The sequence below is a fragment of the Mandrillus leucophaeus genome, unplaced genomic scaffold (genome assembly GCF_000951045.1).
Source record: "Mandrillus leucophaeus isolate KB7577 unplaced genomic scaffold, Mleu.le_1.0 Scaffold404, whole genome shotgun sequence".
NCBI classification, from domain to species: Eukaryota; Metazoa; Chordata; class Mammalia; order Primates; family Cercopithecidae; genus Mandrillus; species Mandrillus leucophaeus.
In genome coordinates, this window is record NW_012104299.1 from 1,194,657 (window position 1) to 1,219,175 (window position 24,519).

Genomic DNA, 24,519 nt, shown 5'->3' on the forward strand with positions numbered 1-24,519 from the left:
ATTAGATGGTGCCCACCAAGATTGAGGGTTGGTCTGCCTCTCCCAGTCCACTGACTCAAATGTCAATCTCCTTTGGCAACACCCTCACAGAGACACCCAGGAACAACACTTTACATCCTTCATTCCAGTCAAGTTGACACTCAGTATTAATCATCACACTTACAAACTGGAAAACTGGAAAGAAATATGCTAGTTCATTTCGCTGTGAGATGGGATATGTGAATTTTCAATTATATTTTTCTGTGTTTCTAAATGTTCTCTACTGTGCATGTTACAAGCTGAACGGTGATGCACAGAAGTCAGGCTTTCGTCATACTATTGCCTTGTCCGTAAGTCCGAGGGCATCTTTAGCCTGCTTCCTATTTTCTGCCCCTGGGAGACCAGAATCACAAAGAGGGATGTGCTGGCCCTTTAGCCCTGGCATGACATTAGCTGACATCAGAAACTGAGCAAAGCAGTGTGGTTGTGATGTCACTATCTCACCTCACCCCCACCTAAGAGATTGTGGTGGGGAATCTCAGAGACTCTAACCCTCTGGGCCCAAGTCGCCTTTCTGTCAGAGGAGGGAGGCTGTGCTCTCACTAGCTTCTCGTTAGAAGTTCTGCTTGTCCTACAGCTTGCACTGAGGGTTCTCATCACTGCTTCTGAGATCTTAATGGGGGTCAACGAAGATGTGGGCTTCTCTGAGTTTAGACCATCCATTTGTCAAGGAAAACCAAGCCCTGAGACTGATAGAGATGAAAGAAGAGAATGGTAATGTCCCCAAGACAGAGCAGGCAGGAAGTTTGAGGCCTCTGAGGGATACAGGAAAATCTAACCTCAAAGAGAAGAAGGTAAGAACAAGACCACCTCTGTCCTCCTGACATAAGGATCTTGCTGAAAAAATAAATCTCATTGCTGACCTGACTTAGGCACTGGTAATATAAAAACAGCCCCTCCCCTCAGGAGATGAATTTTGATGGGGCAGGGATGATGGAACAAACTGTGATCACATTGAACAGAAATAAGGGCCATCATCTAGATATGCTGGACTGCCTGCCCTGGGAAACGCAGGGAGGTGTCTGACATCTGGGGGCAACAGGCAGAATCCAGCAGAACTTTCTGGAAGGGGTAGATTGTGAGCTAATGGCATTTCCTCCCTTGCTCAAAAACTTACAAAGTGCTGTAGCCCAAGAAAAAGTGAAGTTGCTACAGCTTCCTAGTTGTCTAGTCAAGGATTTGCATAATTTCATTTCCCCTCTGTACCTTTCCTTGCTTTTCTTTCTTACATATTTATTTTAATTAATTAATTTTAAGTTAGGATAACTATGTTTTTACTGTACAGTTCAGTGGTGTTAAGTACATTTAAATTGTTGTGCAGTGCAACCATCACCACTGTCTGTCTCCAGAATTTTTTTTTGTAAAACTAAACCTGTGCCCACTGAGCAATAACTCCCATTTTCTCTCCCCCTATCCCGTGGCAACCATCATTTACTTCCTGTCTCTATGTACTTGATGCTCTAGGGCAGGGATCCCCAGCCCCTGGGCTGCAGACCGGTACCAGTCTGTGGCCTGTTAGGAACCAGGCTGCACAGCAGGAAGTGAGCAGCAGGTGAGCTACTTCCTGATGATCTGAGGTGGAACCGTTTCATCCCAAAACCATCCTTCTACCCCCATCCCGTGGAAATGTTGTTTTCCGTGAAACCTGTGCCAAAAAGGCTGGGGACCATTGCTCTAGGGTGCCTGATATGAATGGAATCATACAGTAGTAGTTCTTTTATGACTGACTTATTTCACTTAGCATAATGTCTTCAAGTTCATCCACGTTGTAGCATGTGTCAGAATTTCCTCTTAAAAATGAGTAATATTCCATTGTATGTGTATATCCCATTTGTTCATCTATCCATTGGCCGACGGACAGACACTTGGGTTGCTTCCACCTTTTGACTATTATGAATAATGTTTTCGTGAACATGGGTATGTAAGTATCTGTTCTAGTTTCTGCTTTCGGTTCTTTGGGGTATATACTCTGAAGTAGGAATTGGTCGATACAATAATTCCATTTTTAATTTTTCAAGGAACTGCCATACATTTTCCATAGCACCTACATCCTTTTACATTCCTAGCGGCAGTGCCATCATTGCCAACACTGTTTATAATAACCATTGTAATGGGTGTGAATTGATATCTTCTACCTTTCTTAACTGTCTCTCCCACCACAGATAACATTCTGTGCTGTAACCACTCCCAGACAACTCCATTTTCCATAAATAGGCTGTGAACGATCTCCCTTTGTGGCTTCACACACATTTTCCCCTCTGCCTGGAAGACTTGGTAACTCATCTTTCTTCCTCAAAGATGTCCCTGCCTTCCTCCTTTCCACACCAACTCAGAAGCAGTCAAGCTCTTTCTTGTATTCCTCTACCTTTTCATTTATTCCTCTTTTAAGACAAATAAAACTTACATAGGTTATGTACAGTTCTGCAAGTTTTGACAAACCACCACCACATCAAGATAAAGAACAGTTCCATCCCCTCAAACATTTCTCCGGACCTTTGTCATCAGCCCCACTTCTTTTCTCATGCCCCAGCTCCTAGTAATCACTCATCTATTTTCTGTGACCATAGGTTCTCCTTTTCTGGAATGTCATGTGAATATTCAGTAGCTGGCCTTTTGAGTCTGGCTTCTTTCCCTTTGCATAATACATTAGAAGTTCACCCATGTTGTTGTGTGTGACTGTAATCTGTTCCTTTTTGTTGCTTAGTAATATTCCAGTGTATGGGAGTACCAAAGCTTATCCATTCTCCAGCTGGGAAATATCTGGGTTGGTAAACATTCACATAAAGATTTTGTATGAATATACACTTTAATTTGAGTAAATAGAAATGAGATTGCTGAGCTGTATGTTAAGTATATTTTTAAATTTTATTATAAACTGCCAAACTGTTTCCCAAAGTAGCTACCTAAGTTTGCACTCCCACCAGCAGTGTGTGAGAGTTCCAGTGAGGTTGAACCCTTCATATTGTGGAGTTCATAATGTTATTTTAGTCATCCAAATACACATATCTAACCACTCATGCATTTCCCTAATGACTAATAATGTTGAGCACCTTTTCCTGTGTATATTTTGTCATCTGAGTATCTTTTTTGGTGAAGTATCTATTAAAATCTTTTTCTGATTTTTTATTGTTATTTTCTAATTATTAAATTTTGAGAGTTATTTATGTATTCTGGATTCAAGTTGCTTATAATATATGTGATTTGCCAACACTTTCTCCCAAATCAAAGAGCAGAGATTCTTAATTTTTATGAAGTCTGACTCACCAGTTTATTCTTTTATAGATCATGTTTTTGGTGTTGTGTATAAAGAATCTTTGCCTGACTTAAGGTCACAAAGCTTTTCTCCTGTTTTCTTCTAGAACTTTTATAGTTTTAGGTTTTATTTTTAGGTCTGTGGTCCATTTTGAGTAGATTTTTGTGGAGGGTGCAATGTATGGATTAAGATTCAATTGTTTCCGTATTGTTTGTTGAAAAGACTATCCTTTCTCCATTGAATTGCCTTTGCAGCTTTGTTGAAAATCATTTGACCACATATGTGTGGCCTACTTGTGGACTTTCTGTTTTTCTTCCATTGATTTATATGCCTATCCTTTTCCAATACCACACTATCTTGATTACTGTAGCTTTTATAGTCAGTCTTAGAGAGGTAGTGTAAGTTGTCCAACACTGATCTTCTTCAAGATTGTTTTGCCTATGATGGTTTCTTTGCTTTTCTTAGAATCAGCATAATGAATTCTATACAAAGTCCTACTGGGATATTTTTAAAATTTGTGTTTAATCTACATTAAGGTTGAAATCTGTAGGGAAAAGGAAGAGAGATCAGCCTGTTACTGTGTCTATATAGAAAGAAGTAGACATAAGAGACTCCATTTTGTTCTGTATTTGAGATGCTGTTAATCTGTGACCCTACCCCCAACCTTGTCCTTTGCAAGAGACATGTGTTGCGGTGACTCAAGGGTTTAATGGATTTTGGGCTGTGCAGGATGTGTCTTTGTTAAACAAATGCCTGAAGGTAGCTTGCTGGTTAAAAGTTATCACCATTCTCTTAATTTCAACTACCCAGGGACACGTACAGGGCCAAAGGTCGCAGGGACCTCTGCCTAGGAAAGCTAGGTATTGTCCAAGGTTTCTCCCCATGTGATAGACTGAAACAATGCTGCTAAAAAGTTTATGGAGATGTTTGCATATGCATCTCAAGGCACAGCATTTTCCTTTGAACTTATTCATGTCACAGAGGTTTTTGTTCATATGTCTTACTGCCGATTTCCTCTTTTTTCTTTGATCCTATTGTCCTGCCACTCCCCTGTCTTTAAGATGGTAAAGATAATTATCAATAAATACTAAAGGAACTCAGAGACCGGGGCTGGCGTGGGTCCTCTGTAAGCTGAGCGCTGGTCCCCTAGGCCCCGCTTTTCTTTCTCTATACTTTGTCTCTGTGTCTTATTTCCTTTCTCAAGTCTCTCGTTCCACCTTACGAGAAACACCCACAGGTGTGAGGGGCAGGCCACCCCTTCAGAAATCTTAATGAAATTGCATCTTCTGATCCATGACCACTGAAGATCTTACCATTTATTTAGGTTTTCTTTAATTTCTTTCATCAGCATTTATAGTTTTCAGCATCTAGAGGTTGCACAAAGAACTTTGCTAATATATAAATATATGTTTTAATGTTGATATTGTACCATGTTACCTTTCTAAACTCATTTATTAATTCTAGTCACTTTTTTTGGTAGATTCCTTGGAATTTTTCTACATATATAATTAGCTGAATACCTGTTGCTTACTAGTTTCCCTATGAGGGATCAATTTTAATTATGCCACATATGTCAACATATTTTATTTTTCACAGTGGTATATGTTATTAATAAACTGGTAAATTTTGGAAAATGACTCCTCAAAACAAATCTAACCTATGAAGAATCAAATGTACCAGGGAAAATACATGAGCATTTGTAATTTTTCAGTTTATAATCTGTCCTCCGTATCTGTAGGTTCTGTACTCATGGATTCAACCAACCGTGGATCAAAAATGTTTTTAAAAATATAAAAATAACAATATAACAATAACAAGTAATACAAATGTAAAAACAATACAGTACAACAACCACTTACATAGGATTTACATTGTGTTAGGTATTAAAAATAATCTAGAGATGTTTTATAGTATATGGGAGAACGTTCACAGTTACATGCAAATACTCTGCCATTTTGTTTAAGAGAGCTGAGTATCTTTGGATTTTGGTATCACGGGAGTCCTGGAACCAATCCCCTGTGGATACCTAAGGAAGACTGTACTTTGTTGTGTCCTATGCCATACATCTGATTTTTTAAAAAATAACAACAATATAAACTAATATGGAATAGAAAAAGTGGTCTGTTTTTAAATGCCTATTTTTAAGATACAAATTATTCTTCATCTTAACTTGCTGTAGTAATCATTCTTTTTAAAAATAAAATGATACAGAAATATTTTAAAGTAGTATTATATATGCATGTATTCTAAATATTCCATTGAATTGGGAATTTTGAGTACTTAAATATTTTTACAATTTTGCAAATCATTTCTTCTTCAATATCAGACCAAAATATATTTTTCCCTGCACATATTTTTTAAAATGGTTTTAAAAAAAGCTTTTTACAGCATTGCTTGTGATATCTTCTTAATGAATTAGTGACCTTTTAAAAGTTTTTTTAAAGAAACAATATTAGGCTGGGCACGGTGGCTTACTCCTGTAATCCCAGCACTTTGGGAGGCTGAGGTTGGGTGGATCACCCGAAGTCAGGAGTTCGAGACCAGCCTGGCCAACATGGCAAAACCCCATCTCTACTAAAAATAGAAAATTAGCCGGGTGTGGTAGCATGCGCCTGTAATCAGCTACTCAGGAGGCTAAGGGAGGAGAATAGCTTGAACCTGGGAAACAGAGGTTGTGATGAGCCGAGATCGTGCCACTGCATTCCAGCCTGGGCGGCAGAGCAAGACTCTGTCTCAGGGAAAAAAAAAAAAAAAAAAAAAATATATATATATATATATGAATTGGAATCCCTAATTGTGTAGAAAATCCCTTTAAGTTCCACACATTGTATTCCCCTTAAACATATTTTATTTCCTGTAATTGGTTGGTTACCTCAGTAGAGTATATTTTGAACTTTATATTCTACATATATGTGTGTATATATATATACACACATAGTATAATATAAACAAGCCTGAAATAGATGCCAGAAAGAGTTACTAGTACACAAACACATTCATATTTCCACAATTTAGAGTACACTAATCAATTTCAGTAATTGCATAGCCTGTATCACTGCACTTATGGCTAAACACTGGTTACCCAGCCAGGTGTAGAGCATTGTACAACATTTTTTGGTTTTTTTCAGAATGTATTACAAATTATTATTTTAAAAAAGAGCTACATTTTAAGCATGTGCAGATGTGAATTTTGGCTTACAGAACTGTTTTTAATATTCATCTATGGTATTTTCTTGGCAAAAAAAATGGACATTTGTTCCCATTGCATGACTTTAACAGATCAGTAGACATCCTAGGAATACTCTAAGGAAGCAACCCCGGGTCATGGAAAATATCTCATCAAACATTGGTATCTTTGAATCTTATTTGTGACAATTGCTTATGTTATTGTACATTTCATATTAATATTGAATGCGGAATTCTAACAGTTTTCAATGAGCTTCTAAGGATTTGTAATTTAGGCCTATATATCTATAAATTGTTGTAATTATATTAGGGATTCTGGTGTTTATTCAACCCCAACTACCTTATTAAATTGAAGGAAGTAGCATACATTTTACAATTTAGAGACTTCCTGGGAATAAGAAATTATCAGAATTGCCATACTTAGATTATAACTAATGGCCCATTCAGTCCTGTATTTGATATCTAATTTCACAGAAAGGCTGTAAAATGGATGATGTGAACTTACAAATCTCTAGTTTCCTTAAATAATTTATGAGTGAATGAGTCAACATATATTTAACAAGCATTTACTGTATATTTAGGTCAGTGCTGGGGAAAATCACGAAAAGACATTGTCACTGCATTTTGGGGGCTTTTCTTATTGCGGCGACAATGAGAAATACAAGTAAAAAAGGAACTAGAAGACTATCTAATCATGCATGGTAAACTTCTACTTTAGGGTACAATGCTGGGAAATCTGAGAAGGTCTGTAGGAATCGGGATATTTTATGGAAGAGAGACAATATTTGAATTGGCACTAGATATGAAGAATTTTCTGAGGCAGTCAAAGGGGATAACATGAGGAAGCTATGAGCTTAGGAAAAATCGGAAGAATGTCAGACAGTAATTGTTTATGAAAATCCCACTTATTTTAAAAAGATTGAAGATGCTTTTTTAACTTTTTTGTTTTTAAACTTTTATTTACACTTACTAAAATGTTATAAAAATAGTACAGGGAATTGCCATATGTCCTTCACCCAGCTTCCCCTAATGTTAACATCTTATTTATCTATAGTACAATTGCCAAAACCAGGAAATTAACAGTGGCACAATCTATGAAATAACTATAAATCTTATTTTAATTTCACTAGCTTTTCCATTAAAGTCCTTTCTTGTTGTTCTAGGACCCAATGCAGGATCTCACAGTGCATTTAGTTGTTATATCTCTTTATTCTCCTTCAATCACCTCCCCTGTCTTTCCTTATCTTTCATTACTTTGATGCTTTTGAAGTGTACTCGCTGCTAGTTATTTTGTACAATGTTTCTCACTTTGTTTATGATTAGATTGAGGTTATGCATTTCTGGCAAGAATAATACAGAAGTGCTATTGTGCCTTTCTCAGATGCATTATATCAAAGGATGCATGGTATCAAAATATCTTGTTATTGGTGATGCAAACATTAATCACTTTTTAAAGATGGTATCTGCCGGGTTTCTGTGCTGTAAAATTAATCGTTTTCCATTTCTAAGATGAAAATATCTTGCGAGACATACTTTGAGACTATGCACATATTCTTAGACTTTTGTTCACTAATTTTGTCTGAACCACTGGTGAATCTTACCTGAAATAATTATCTGTTCTTTTACTCACAGTTACTTTGAAGTTGTATTGTTTTTCTAGCTTTAAGTTATGCTGAGGGTGTGGGGTTTTGTTTTGTTTTTATTTTTACTGTTTCATATCATTAGGAGAGAAAATATTGGAAGCTCAAGGTCGCTTTTAAAATGCAAGATTCTTTTAAAGTAAGGAATCACATCTAACAGAAAATAAAAGAAAAAATAAGGTGAGGCTAGTGGTAGTGCTCATGAAAACACAACGCACTCTGAGCGTTGGATAACTTCTGCTGAAGGACCTATATTTGACTCCACATTTTTCAGTAGCAAATGTCAATTTAAAAAGCATCACAATTAAAACAAGATTCAGTGCAATAAACTTTTAAAAGTCATCATCTCAAAAATTATTGGATTGAAATCTTTAGAGAAAAAATTACAAGAGATTCTTAACAAGAGGACAAGTGTAATATGGTTAATTAACATCTTCAGCAACATCCTCAGGGAACATATTTTTTTTCCTTAGAATGGAGGTGTAATAGGTATTATTTTGATTTTACCTTTTCTAAAAATAGAGTGACTATTAGTGTGAGACATAATGTATTAAAAGTCAATCTCAACTCCAGAAGTTCTTTAAGAAGTCACGAACTATATTGTTTCGTGAAATCATTTTATGATTAAACAAATTAATGAGCAGATAGTATTTACTTGAACAAAAATTAAATTCCTGCTATTTGAATGCTACTGTGCTAAATAACCAAAACCCTGTTATAGAAGTATTTTTTTCTGAAGTAGAAATCATTTAGTTTCAGACCATCTAAGGGGGATTGAATGGAGGATGTCCCCAAATAACCTTATTACAAGATAGTCTTATAATAGTAACCTTGAGGAGAAAGTTATAACAAAATTGAGACTTGCCAAGCATTTGCCTTATTTGTTTAATTTTTGAAAGACTTTGGCTTCAGGTTTTGCTTCTGATGATCATTCACTGGAACTGAATCCTGAGGCAGGATGGTGGGGGAGTAGTAAGGAAGGGGATGAGAGATTATTTGCTGATTACGCTATCTTTTGCTAGTTTTCTATTTCTAAAGAGCTAAACATGTTTAAGATTTTGGTATCTTAAAATATGTGACTTTTAGTATTCTGCAACGAGGGCTTTGTTATTTTAACAAAAAGTTTTTAAAAACTCTTTTCATGATAGATAAATGGCTGCCTACCTGAGGAATGCAAAGTAAATATATTTGTATATTTAGAACCACTTCAAGTGAAAGAAAAATGTTTAATTACTTCCTTCACTGAATATCACATTGCTATCTGACCCTCTGGGTTACTTTGTAAATTGCTACAAGACCAGTTTAGTTCAGTTAAACTTCATGTTCAAGTTTAGCATTTATTGAATAATGATGATGTAAACTAGGCAGCGTGTTAAGTGTTGACAGTACAAAGAAGAAAAGGCATCATCACTGATCAGGACCTAAAGGATGAAAATATATTTTAACATAAGTTTGTAAAAAAAATACAAATTAGTTTATTTCACGTAAAGTATAGCTAAGAATAAAATAGCCCCAACATAGTAGTTCAAATCAGATAAAAAGCTTACCCAGGGTAAGCAAATTACATTTGTCAGGCTCTGTAGAATTTCCATGTTATCTGCATTTACTAGGTTATAAGCTGAAAATAAAATACTATAAAAGTTTCCAGAGTAGTGTGTCAGCATGATTTTTAACTGCTCTGTACCATCTTTTAAAAATATGCCTTATATAGCCAAGCACTTTGATAAAAAATCCAGATGTTGGAACTGGTTTATTTTTGAAATACCCTGTGAGATCTAATGAATAGAGCCAAAACAAAATTTGTGCAATTTTTATAAACCTAATCGTTACTGTTCAAGAAGCTAGAAATAAATAGCACAGTTTTTGGAAGACAATTTTTGGAGAAATCAGATTTTTAAAAATCACGGGAACAGGAACTTGCATGAACATGAAGGGAATGTGATCTTTGCTTTGATCTGATCTTGCAAGAAAGAAAGAAGAAAGTTATTTAGCAAACAATTTTGTAATCTTTCTCCATTAAATAGCTATTGGTTGTTTCAGTCTCATATTTTAGCCCCTGTTTTGAAATGTTTTTAACTAGACAATATTTTGATTTTGTTCTCATAACCTAATTGGTTTAATTAACCTCTAAATTAAATGAAGAACATTAGTCAATATGCTGAATATCTATGTTAAATAATAAGTAGCAGTCTCCTTATACCTGGGTTTTCAAAATAGCCCTTAATATTATACTTCATTTAAAATTAATTTTGAATAATATATACCTATATAAATCATCACGTATATTGTTTGTTCATACACAAAATATTTTTAAGTGAGGCAGGAAGAAACAAACGTATGTAACATTTTAGTTTTTGCTTTCACAAATACTTATTTGGCAATCTCTGTATGAAAGTAACTTCTAGCATTTGCTGGAAGAAAGAATTATAAGCAACTGCCTCCACAATGTTTTTATGGAATTAGTTTAGGAATAATGAATAAACAAGTGCATTTTATACCAGATGACTTCACCAGTGAATTCTACCATACATTTAAGAAAGAAATAATGCCATTTCAACACAAACTGTTTCAGAAAATAAAAGAGAAACATTTTCCAACTCACCTTATGAACTTAACATTATCCTGATAACAAAACTAAACATTAATATTACAAGAGAAAAAGAACCACAGACTACAGACACACACACAAAAATCCCTTAACAAAATATTAGCCAATCAAATCCATCAATATATAAAAAAGATAGCACATCAAGGTCAAGTGTGATTTATCTCAGGAATGCAGAGTTGATTCAAAAATTTTTTAAAAAATCAATGTAATTCACTGTATTAAGGCTAAAAATGAAAAATCATATTATATCAGTAGATGCAGAAAAAGTGTTAAAAGTTTAACACCTATTCAAAGAGCCAATAAAGAACAGAGGGCATAAGAATGATACAAAGGACTTTGGGGACTCAGAAGAAAAAGGTGGGAAGGGGGTGGGGGATGAAAGACTATAAATTGAGTGCAGTGTGTACTGCTCAGGTGATGGGGGCACCAGAATCTCACAAATCACCACTAAAGAACTTACTCATGTGACCAAACACCACCTGTTCCCCAATAACCTATGGAAATAAAAAATTAAAAAAGTTTTTAAAAAACAACTTAGACTGTAGTGATGGTTGTACAACTTTGTGAGTATGACCAAACTACTGAATTGGACATTTTAATGGGTGATTTTTATGGTATGTGATTTATATTTCAACAAAAATTTTTTTTAAAACTTTTTAAAAAAGAACAGATGCCAGAAAAAGTAAAACCAACAGCTAAAATCTTACTTAATGATGACAGACCATATTATTTTCCCAAGATTGGTAACAAGGAAAAGACATCCACTGTTACCACTTCTATTCACTTTATACTGGAGGTCCTAGCAAGTGCAACAAGGCAAGAAAAAGAAATAAAAGGCATACAAATCAGAAAGGAAGAAGTAAAACTGTCTCTATTTGCAGACATGTCATCTACATGAGATAAAAGGAATCTGCAAAAATACAAAACTACAAGAACCAATAACTAAAGTTAGCAAGGTCACAGTGTACCAAGTCAATATGCGAAATCAGTTATATTTTTATGTACTTGCAATGAATGGTTGGAAATTGAATTTTTTAAAATCAGCCATTTACAACATCATCAGAAATAAGAAATACTTGTTTAACAGGCTATATCCAAGATCTGTATGCTGACAACTCAACTCTTGTGGCATAAAGTAAAGATGTAATTAAATGGAATGAAACACCAAGTTTGTGGGCAGGAAGTCTCAACCTTGTTAGAATGTCATTTCTCCCAGATTGATCCTTAGATCAAGTGCAGTCCTCATCAAAACCTGAGCAGTCTTCTTGTTGAATTTTACAAGCTGTCTCTAAATTTCATTAGAGCATTGTCAAATCAATTTTGAAAAAGAACAGAGTTGGGGAAATTACACCTCCTGATTTCATGACTAACCGTAAAGCTATAGGAATCAAGAGAATGTGGTATTGGTGTAAAGATTACCATATCAACCAATGGAACAAAATAAAGAGTCTTGAAATATACCTACACATTTATAATCAATTATTTTTTGACAAAAACATACCAAGATAATGAATGGGGGAAAGATAGTATTTCCACAAATAGTTCTGAACAATTGGGTATTCACATGGAGACAAAGAAGACCTCAACTTTTACCTCACAGTTACAAAAAAGTTAACTTGAAATTAATTGTAGACCTCAACATAAATGCTGCAAGTATAAAACCCTTGGAAGAAACATAGGACACCTTAGTGATGTTGATTTAGGCAAACATGTCTTCAATTGGACTCAGAAATTATGAACCATGGAAGAAAAAATTGATAAATGATGCCATCAGAAATAAAACTTTTGCTCTTCAGAAGACACTCTTAAGAAAATAAAAAGACAAACCAGCCTTGAAGAAAATGTTTGCAAAATATGTACCTGATAAGGTATTTTTATACAGCATATATAAATAACTCAATAAGAAGAAAACATACTTTTAAAAATCAGAAAATGATTTAATAGGCTCTTTACGGCAGAAGATAGGCTGTGGTAACTGAAATTTTAACTGTATTGGTGGGGCACTGAATTTGTTTAAACCATGAAAACTGAAATTTGTGCCAATTGGAACTGGCTTCATTTAACAAATGTAATCACATAACTACTTTCAAAGTTTATTAATTTTATAGGTTTGCAATTCCTCTGAGTGTTTGACAGGGGACACATCCTGTGTTATCTTTGGGGAGAGCACCACTCTGTGTTGGACATCCAGTATTAAACACTCCTTGCCTTAATTATCCTTTCTAATAATACAAATGGCCAACATTTATTGCACCAAGTGTCAAGCATTGTTGTAAAGGTTTATTTTATTGTCTCCTCACTACATCTCTATAAATTAAGTGCTTTTATTCTTTTGTGGATGCTTAAATCGTTTAAATAATTTGGAGAGACAAGATTCAAACACAGTTTGACACCAGAACCTGTGCTTTTAACCACTCACTCCATTATCCACATGGTAACAATATGCCTGATGACTGTGTTGAAAAGGGAAATATAGAAAGCTATGAGAGCATCCAGAGCAGACAGCTTGGTTTGGGGACCAAGAAAGGGCTTCCCTGAGGAACTAATGCATACGCTCCTTCTTTGGTAAGAATGAATGTTAGACACACATTCCACAAGAGATTGAGTTTTAGCAAAGCCCCTGTCAATAACTAGCTAAGCCACCCTAGACAAGTAACCTCTCTGAACAGATTCTGCTCTTGTCTTACATGGGTACTATCTTTTTAAGCTTTTACTTTTCATGTCTTCTCATCTTTTCTGTTATGAGAAAAGGGCACCTGTAGAGAATACAGGTATTTATTATCTGAGTTCAACTATGTTTGCAAATTCTTACTTTGTTTACTACCCTCTCTTCTAATTTTCACTCCCAACAGATTGATCAGGAAATACAAGATTTTAAAATAGAATTGTTTGTGTTAAACGTTGACATTGTCAACATCATGAAAAAAAAAATGAACGATCTTCTCTGTATTTTTTAAAGTCAGACAACACAGATCCTCAATTCCACAGTTCTTTGTGCTCAAATAAATTCCTGAAGATAATTGGTGTAAGTTAAACAATAAGCAACATACAGGTGTATTGGCCTAATGGAAGAAGATGCTGCTTGTGTGCCTTCCATGTGTCAAGTACTTTCAGGAACCTTATCTACTTTAATTCTCCCAACTCATCAAAGTAATTATTGCCTTAGAATTGTAGGAGGTACTGAGGCTCAGAGGAATTACACAACTGGCTCAGAGTTACACAGCTACAACTTGCAGAACCAAGATTCTAGTGTGTCTTTCCCCAACACCTATGTCAGGAATGTTGACTTCTCATGCTATTTCCAAGCAAATCCAATCGTCTGTTGGCTCAGACAGGTGACCATGAGCAAAAGATAGAAGCAGCTCCTGTTTCACAAGATCATTGGTTTGATGAACCAATTCATGCCTGTTGCCACATCCTGTTGCAAGGCTCTGATTGGGTTCCTAACTCCTCATTGTCCACACCTTTTGTTCACAAGTCCCCTTCCCTGTTTCTTGTTTCTTCATTGATGAGTTTCTTTGAGTATTTGGTACTTGACTGATCTTTCAGCTCTTATTTGATCACTTTGGACTTGGTCTTAGATCCATTTGACTTAAGGAATCCTCTCAGTATGCCTTTTCTCAAAGAATTATTGGTCCTTGTCCCTGGAGAGACACCAGACCTTTTCTTGGTGTTTCTGTATAGGATGACCAGAAGTGTAATCTTCCCATCATGCCCTGCTAGTCACCTGGATTCAGAGGAAATACTCACTCATGCATGTATTATCTTATTATTTGAAATAATGTTATATTCTAGATTGTTTCTCTGTGCTTTAATTTGCACTGTAGATTTTTACTTCTGTATGAATATTTTTCTGCTCAATAATGGCTTTGGAAAAGCAATGTTTGCTTTTGTTTTCAATCCTAGAAATGTTGAAAACAAGCTTTTATTCTATATAAACTCCAAAGTTTTAAACATGTTACTTCTTTTTTTAAATTTCGCATTGGCATCTGTAGAAATTTCTGTCAGTTTAAACAGTAATGCTTGAAAGTCACTTTGACTTTTCAAGCTGCCAGATTGCCTTATCATCGTCTTTGAGAGATTAAGGATGCTTGTTTAGAAGGTTGCCTTTTGTCTAAATAAAACTGAAGTTTTGTTGTTCCATTGTAATATTTCATTTTAATCTGGTTGTTTTCTTGTGGAGATAATATATAACAGGATCCAAAAATAGTTCAATAAAAGCCTTCAATTATAAGTGGGCTGACTTGTTGGATTGCTTTAGGTGCCCTTGTCAGCTGCTTCAGACTGCAGATTTTGATAAATGTGGAAAAATTTTCTCGGAGCTCTTAGGGTCTGTTTTGGAGCAATGAGGTATAAGCCAATTCTATTCCTTTCTTAACTGAATCATCTACAAGGAGGAAAGGGCCATTTTCTTCCCCATGTAAATATCCTGGAGAACAGAGAAAATGAAAATCAAGGGAAAGTAAGATACTTTTCAGCAATAGAAACTTCTTTCAATGGCCGGGTGCAGTGGTTCACATAATCCCAGCACTTTGGGAGGCTGAGGAGGGCGGATCACGAGGTCAGGAGATTGAGGCCATCCTGGCTAACATGGTGAGACCCTGTCTCCACTAAAAATACAAAATATTAGCCGGGCGTGGTGGCGGGCGCCTGTAGTCCCAGCTACTCGGCAGGCTGAGGCAGGAGAATGGCGTGAACCTGGGAGGCAGAGCTTGCAGTGAGCTGAGATCGCACCACTGCACTCCAGCCTGGGCGACAGAGGAGCCTGCATCTCAAAATAAATTCTTTTAATACATATGATTAGGATTGGAAAGCAGCAATGACAGAAAATTATGTATTAATTATGGAAAGAAAAAGAGAATACACGTATTTTAGTAGTAAAATACCACTTCAATTTAGAGTTGTAAACCAAAAATGAGGCATTCTGTTACTACAGAAAAGCAAGGCTCTTTAGTTTTCAGTTTTAAATAGGAGATTTATAAAGTTAAGAAAAGCAGTATTTCAAGAAATTTTCATTGAAATAACAGTTTGCTTGTAAAAATTTAGATATTGCTTCACACTGTCTCATTCACAGCGCTTGACTTTAATGGCTATAACTTGTATGTGATAAAACTAGCACAGGAAGAAGAAAGCATGTCCTACCCTAAGTCATAATTGCTCATAGCCAAGATGACATTGGATGGATTAGCCCATGAATGAGAATTATTACAACTCATTGGTCTCTCGGTTTCTTGAGCTCATCAGTTCTCCTCCTCAGCCACCTGTTCATGGTATGACTAGCGTCTTTAACAATTCCAGTAACTGTACCACCTTGAAAATTTTGATTTCTGGCATTCCATTCTCTCTGCCCTCCCCAACGCCCACGTTTCTAACTCAGTTAGGTTAGCATCCTCACACCAGCAGTTTTTTGCCTTGTGGGACTTACAATCGATTAACATCATTTTCCCCCTCCATTAACTCCTTCATGTTTTCACTTCTCAGCTTAGATTTCATGGTCCATCAGAGTAACCAACCCTGGCTAAACCAAAACTCATGTACCCTACTACAGTATCTAAACACTTGACCATGGTTCAAGAGAAGAGACACTTATCCTCCCTTGAACTTAAGGCCAAAAGCTAGAGTGGAGCCCTCAGCACTGCAATGTGAATTCATTTTCCCACTAAGAAAATTTAATCTCCGTCTTTTCTTCTCAAACCTCCAGCACTGCCTTTTCATTTCTATTCTGAGATGGCAACCTCAATTTCACTGGAAAAGTGGAGGCAAACAGAAGAGAACCACTTTATCTGCCCATCCCAAATCTACTCTGCAATTGCATCTATATCCATGTTCCACCTTCCCTCCTTTAGGATAGATGGATTTCTTCCTTATGGAAATGTGTACCTCTGTCTAAGGCCTTCACTAGTGCACTACACTCCTCATCCTTATTCAAGGGTTTTTCTCCTACAATTATGCACCATTTCTCTTACATCAACATTTTTCTCTCTGATACATTATTTCCAAAATATGAAAATGTGAAATAATATGTTAAAGAATTCTTTCATCACCTATGCCAAATTATTCTAAGTTATACTGTGGTAACAAATTGACCCCCACATCTCAGTGGCTTCACTCAGCAAAGATTTGTTAAGTGAAACCATAAGAAAGTGCTGTTTTTATGGATCTAAACTGGTTAGTTATCAATAATTTAATGTGATTAATACTTTTCCAGATTGTAAGTTCAATGTTGGTTGATAGAGAGATTCCATTATCTTGAACACTGCTGGTCACTGATGGCTAGAGAAGACAGGATATGAAGAGCTCACACCCAATTCTTTGTACTTTGGCCCAGAAATGACCCATTATTCCTATCATAGCCCATTAGCCAGAACTAGACAAAGGGCTCCACCTACCTGCAAGGGGCTAGGAAATGTGTGTGAGGAAGGGGAGATGCAATAGGGAGGGGGGTGTATATTCAGCTACCAGTAAATGCTCTGTTGTAATCCAAATCTCACTTCAATCCCTGTACCATGTCTTTGTTTATCTTTGTAACCAGAGTCTTCAAAAGGTCTTTCTATTAATACTTAATTATTCTACTGCCTTATATTCTCTTCTTTCTTTTATCCATGGCAATGAGGCTCTTAGCCACTTCAATATGTTGAAACATTTGTCCAATCAACAAGTGATCTCTGCACTAAATGCAGTGCTCAGTCTTTAGTCGTCATCACAGTTGACTTCTCAGAAGTTTTGACACCATTGATCACTCCTTCTCTGCTAGGTTTTAATCACATTATCAGTTAGGAACAACATCATGATCTCCAGGAATTTCTCCTAATTGGCTAGCTGCCCCTATTCCATCTCCATTAGTAGCACCACCTTATCTTCCCTCCCCACTTCCTTTACTCAGTCCCTAACTCGTCTTGTTCAGTCCCACTGCTTTAAATGCCATCTATATGCTGATGACTTCCAGTTTGTATCTCTAGCCCTAGTCTCTTTCTGAAGTTCCAGGCTGGTATTCAACCTTTTCCTAAAGACCTTCCTTGAAATTCTAATAGATGTCTGGCACTTAATATTTCTGAAACAGAGCTCTTGATTCTTCCCCAATATTCTTCATATCAGCAACTAGTACTGAGTCATCCTTGATGCATTTCTTTCTTTCACACCTACATTCTTCCTATCAAAAAGTCCTGCTGCTTCAAATATATCTTACATCAAACCACTTCCCATCACTTCTGTCATTACCACCCAAGTCTAAAATAAATCTAAATTGACTCTTCACTGGACTCTTGCAGTAACTCCCAGCTGGTCTTCCTATTTTCACAACTACTTCTTCCAACAGTTCATTTGTACAACAATCAGATCTGTTGGAAAATAAGTGAGATTATATAATTCCATGCTCAAAACCCTCTAATGGCTTCTCATCACTACTGAAACAAAATGGAAATCTCTCCCCTGCCCATCTCTTCAACTTATCCCCTGCTCCTCTCCCCCTCAGTTACATGGATCCAGCATGTGGCTTTCTTGCCATTTATAAGTATTTCAAGCTTGTTCCTACCTAAGGCCTTTAAACTTATTTTTTCTTTTTGTCTGGATTTCCCCCTCAGACCTTATCTTAGTCCATTATGTGCTACTTTAACAGAATACCACTGAGTAATTTGTAAGGAATAGAAGTTCCTTGGGCTCATGGTTCTGGAGGATGGGAAGTCCAAGATCAAGGTGCTACATCTGGTAAGGGCCTTCTTGCTGTGTCATAACATGGCAGAAGGCACATGGTGAGAGAGAACAAGAGAAGGCCAAACTCACTTTTGTATCAAACCCACTCCTGCAATGATGACATTAATCTATTCATGATTGCATTCATTCATTTTTATACTGCTATAAAGAGCTACCTGAGACTGGGTAATTTATGAAGAAAAGAAGTTTAATTGATACTGGGTGGCATGTCCCCAGGCTACACAGAGCAGAGGGGCCCATAAAACCATTTTTCCCTCCTAGTCCTCCAGGTCTGTGGTGGGAGGGACTGCCACGAAGGTCTCTAACATGCCCTGAAGACATTTTCCCCATTGTCTTGGCTATTAACATTTGGCTCCTCTATGCAAATATCTATAACCTACTTAAATCTCTCCCCAGAAAATGGGTTTTTCTTTTCTACCACATGATCAGGCTGCAAATTTTCCAAATTTGTATGCTTTGCTTCCCATTTAAATATAAGTTACAATTTCAGAACATCTCTTTGTTGATGCATATGAACATACACTTTTAGAAGCAACCAGTCACATCCTGAATGCTTTGCTGCTTAGAAATTTCTTCCACCTGATACCCTAAATCATTTCCCTAGAGTTAAAGTTTTAGAGATCTCTAGAGCAGGGGCAAAATGCAGCCAGTCTCTTTGCTAAAGCATAGCAAGAGTGACTTTTACTCCAGTTCCCAATAAGTTCTTTGTCTCCATCTGAGACCACTTCAGCCTGGACCTCATTGTTCACATCACTGTCACCATTTTGATCAAACCATTTAACAAGTCTCTATGAGGTTCCAAATGTTACCACATCTTCCTGTCTTCTTTTGAGCCCTCCAAACTGTTCCAACCTCTGCTCATTAGCCAGTTCCAAAGTCAATTCCACATTTTCAGGTATCTTTATAGCAGTGCCCAAATCCTAGTACCAATTATCTGTATTAGTCCATTTTCACACTGCTCTAAAGAACTGAGAACTGAGTAGTTTATGAAGAAAGGAGATTTAATTGACTCACAGTTCTGCAGGCTTAACAGGAGGCATGACGAGGAGGCTTCAGGAAACTTACAATCATGGCAGAAGGTGAAAGGGAAACAAGACATATCTTCCCATGGTGGAACAGGAGAGAGAGAGAAGGGGGAAGTGCCACACATTTTTAAACCATCAGATCTCATGAAAACTAACTCACTATCATGAGAACAGCAAGGGGGAAGTCCGCCCCCATGATTCAGTCACCTCCCACCAGGCCCCTCCCCCAATAGGTGGGGATTACAATTTGAGATGAGATTTGGGTGGGGACACAGAGCCAAACCATATTAATGATGGCAGAGCCCTCATGATCTAATCATCCCTTACAGTTCCCACTTCTTAACACAGTTACATTGAGGATTAACTTTCCAACATATGAACATTGTAGGACACATTCAAATCGTACTGGATCTTGTGTCTTCCAATGACCACCTACCCTCCACCCAAATGTTAGAATATCCCCCATCACTTTCTATTATTGTACACTACCTTTTTTCTCTTCACTACTTCTCAATTCTTACGATTTATTGTTACCGTTTTTGTTATTATTATTAGTTTACTTGTTTATTATTCATGCTTGTTTCCCCTAGGCACATGCCTGGCATGTTTTAGGCACCAGTACAAGTGTATTGAATAGATAGATGGATGAATCTTTAAAGTTTTTCCAACTGTAGCACCCTAATTGAGACTGAAAAGATTCTGTCAAGAATAATTCTTGGGTCTTGATTTCACCAAACAGTAATATTGACACAGATACTTCTAACCCTCTGGAAACAGAATAGGACAAAATAATATTTTTTTCTGTTTTTGTGTCAAATATTATTTGAATGTATCCATAATGCAGCTTAAAATTCTGAAAATAATAGAGAACTGGTAAACATTTGAAACAGGAAAACTAAAGTGATAAAGAGAATGAAACTGTTTCCATATGAAGATTTTTTTAGAGTTTTGATTTTAGGCAGAACATTGAGCGATTCTACGGCGAAATTTGCTAAATCCATGGATAGGTTAATTCAGATTATTGTTTCAACAAAGCACTGTTTAGAAGAGTTTTAAAGAGATTGTTTCAAGCCAAATAAAAGGAAGTACAGGAATACCTCATTTATCAGATATTGTCCAGGAATAAAATGTTCCATAAGTCAGTTTCCAAAAAACTAAAATGTAATCTCAATACATGTGCCAAAACTTACCATTTTGAAGGATATTTTTCTAGCACGCTCTACTTACTCCTCTACTCTTTTAAACAAAAAATGCTAAAGACATCAACTCAGGGTCATCATTGAGAATGTTTTGATACCACATAAAAGATTCCCTACAGTAAAATCTACCATACATTGTTATCCCAGTTTTCTCTCCTTTTTATAGTTCTTCCATCTCCTCCCTTTTCTTTCAGTTGCTACTTTATGCTTTTGGCAGATGCTTTTAATTTGTCAACTGAGTTTATACACCAAGTAGCATGAACAAGGGCCTAAGGGCAGCTCCTAAATAATATACACCATTGCCACTGGAACTCTGATCCCTGGGCAAGGGAAGTATTATGGTAGTCATGGAAATAGTAAAATAACACAAAACGCATGAAAATGATGATGTTAATGAGGACATTTATGACTCTTCCTGCCACTATAAAGATTACTTGTAGGCCAGGTATGGTGGCTACTGCCTGTAGTCCCAGCACTTTGGGAGTCAGAGTGTCCGGGTCACTTGAGCCCAGGAGTCCGAGACCAGCCTGGTCAACACGGCAAAATCCCATCTTTACTAAAAATACAAAAATTAGTCACATGTGGTGGCGTGCACCTGTACTACGATCTACTCTGGAGACTGAGGTGGGAGGATTGCTTGAACCCGGGAGGAGGAGGCTGAGACACCACTGCACTCCAGCCCAGGTGACACAGTGAGACCCTGTCTCAAAAAAAAAAAAAAATTAATTGTACAGGGTTTGTCCTTTGCTAGATGGACTGTGGCCCTCACCTAACATGGTGATATTTAATATTGTTAATATTATACTGAGGATATGATTCATGTTTAGAATGACCACAGGTTCCAGTTTCAATGCTTGTTTTTCAGTATAATTCTTAACATTACATTTATTCTCAAAATTTGTCTAGTTTTGGGCAATAAATTTTATATTTACCTTCTATATGATGCCTTTTAAAAAATTCACAGAGCAGTAGTAATTCTTTCATTCAGTCTCTTATTCTGCCCAGAATGCAGCAGACTGGAATTAGAAATTAAAACTCAGAGAAGATACTTTTTAAATGATGTCATCAGAAACACACTTAATGGAAATTATGATTAATGTATTAAGCAAAATGAAATGTCGATTAAGGAAATTTTTCCTAATATCTCCTCTAGGAGAAATTTTGCATTGATATAGGGTTCCTGACATAACGTGTTGAGTGAATAATTAGATGTATTCATCTACATTTGAAATGGAAAAATGACTGAAATTTGTTCTTTTGAAAAGAGCTTTATAGATATAGAATACAAAACAGTGTTGTGAGCATAAATTGCTCATCTAATTTTAATAAGAAATTTTCTTTTGTATTTGTGAATCAAAATACAAAGTTTCTTTTGTGTTTATTTAGATTAACGTGTCTTTTCGCTTAGGGAAACCAGACGAAACACATTTTTAGAACTTATAAGTAATTAATCCCAACTCTTTTTTAAAACATGCTGAGAGGTTTTTGAAAGGTAGAAAATTCTTCTGGATAAGGCCTCATTTAATGTTGTTTCTTTTATCTCTGTTAAGTAAGCATCTGTTTTAAAGAAACAAGATATTAACAGCTATTAGCTTGAGATTAAACATGTGTTATACACACACAGTGGATTTCTCTACATCTAGGATATATTAAATAGTCCATCATTATAAACTGTTTTTAAGTTTATTAAATTTTGCTGTGTAAAAAATAAGAATTAACAGAAATGCTCATGATTCATAAAAATACTCTGACTAGGAAACTGCAAAAACACAGTAAGACATTTAATTTAGCAAAAGTTTGCCTAAGAGCAGTCAGTGCATGAACATGATGCACTTAGATATTATAGTACTAGAAACTTCTAATGTGGATGATCCAGAGATTATCTTCATGAAATTATCTATTGGGAGGGAGTAAAAAACAGGGGTTTTACCTTTTCAGATGGCATATGGTACTTGATTAAATAGTGTAGTCATTTATATTTTGAGAAAATAATACAATACCTAAGGTATTTGGAGAAAGGACTTCCTTGCTAGATGTATGTTCATTTTATATCCTCATTAATTATGTCTTGAAACTTTTTGATATAAATGAGAGATACTTTTAAGCACATATTTAAAACTATTTTCCACTTTAAAATGATTCATGCCAGAGAAATGAAAGGGGGATATTGATGTATCTCCACTCTAATCTTCATTTCTTCCTTTATTGTTTTAGTTATCTAACATTGTATAACAAAATCACCACAGAATGTGTAGTGGCTTCAAACAGCAATATTATCTCTTACTATTTCTGGAATTTGGAGGCTCGTTAACTGAGTGGTTCTGGCCTTGAGTGTCTTATGTGGTCTCAGTCAGACAGTAACTGGAATTGAGGTCATATTGAAGTCTTCTTCACTTACCCTCCTGGTGCTTGGAGAGGGAAGATACATGTAGCTGGAGCTCCTCTGGCATCTCTATCTCTGTGTAGTCTGTCCACATGACAGCTTCAGGGTAGCTGGATGTTAGCTCAGTACTCCGTGGCTCATGTCCTGGGGCAGAAAGCCAGGTGGAATTCATATCACCTTTTAGACTTAGCCTTAAATTTCAAGTGGTGTCATTTCTGTCACATTCATTTCGTTAAGGCACTTGTAAAGGTCTTCCCACATTCAAGAGATAAGAACTCCTTGATCCGCCCCTTGATGGAGCATCAACACTATATAGGGAGAAGAGCATGTGGGAAGAGGAATATATTGATGTGGCCATCTTTGGAAAATACAATCTGCTACACAGATAAAGCATTTGGCTGACTACAATGAGTTAGGCATTATGGTGAGTCCTAGAATAAGATGATAAATATATACAATTCCTGCTCACAAGTGCCTACAGTCTAGTAAGAACATCCATGTAAATAAATGCTATACATGGGGGTATGTATAATGTGATAAGATAATGATGAGCTCGGTGGAATGTTGTAAGATTTGATAGGAGGTGTTTTAGTGAAGAATTAAAGATAGAGGAGTTGTCTAGCATGTCTCCCAGTTTTCTGGTTTGTGTGATGAATGGGTGAGTAGTTTAAGACCCGTTGAGCTAGAGACATCTGTAAAACATACACATAGAAATGACTATTGGTCATTTCCAAATACATCTTCCAGGGAAAATGTTTGTGCTGAGGATGTAGTTTTGGGAGTCAATAAATTCTGGGTAGAATTTTAAGACCTAAATGTGTGTGATGTTGCCCAGAGAAATTCTGTGGAATAAGAGAAGAGGGGAAAGAATGTCACCTTGTAGAAAACAATAGTAAACAAATGTACTGAGAGGATGTCAGGGAAAATGACAGAATAAAAGCCTCCACAAAGTCTCTTCTCTATAAAAGCAGTGAGAAAACTGGAAGACTTATTGTTTGCAGACATTTAAAGAAACCTCTACCCAATCATTTGCTGACCACTAACTAGCCAAGCAGAAACTTCAGCTGCCACACATGACAAAGAACACAGACTTTACAGCATTTGTTCAGAAAAGTCACTAAATAAACACTATCACCACCACTATTACAACAGAAATCCCCATCAACAACAGCAAACCCTGGGGGAAGGAAGAGAATCTGATTTCCAGAGTTGTCATACTAAAATATTCAAAATATCCAGTTTTCTGCACAATAATTATGAGACATGCAAAGAAACAAAGTGTGGCATGGGCACACTTTATTTCCCATGAGTGGGGGAAAAATAATAAAAACTATTCCTGAGGAAGCACAGTTGTTGGATTTAATAGAAAAAGACTTTAAATAAGTTACTTGAAATATGTTCAAAGAACTGAAATATTGTGTCTAAAGAAGTAAAGATTAACAGCTAATTTCTCTTTGGAAACCATGAAGGTCAGAA

General features: G+C 36.3%; 1 protein-coding gene across 3 annotated transcripts in view; it reads left to right on the plus strand.

The window, feature by feature from the left end:
• CEP112 (centrosomal protein 112kDa) overlaps positions 1–24,519 on the plus strand; it is a 587,957-nt gene that overhangs the window by 392,651 nt on the left and 170,787 nt on the right. The window contains exon 1 of one of the 3 annotated variants that reach the window (XM_011992148.1): positions 428–833. The exons of the other annotated variants lie outside the window; for them this stretch is intronic. Coding sequence (XP_011847538.1) covers positions 672–833 — 162 coding nt within the window. The 5' untranslated portion in view covers positions 428–671. Of the gene's footprint in view, positions 1–427; positions 834–24,519 lie in introns of those variants that run through there. 3 annotated transcript variants of the gene reach the window in all.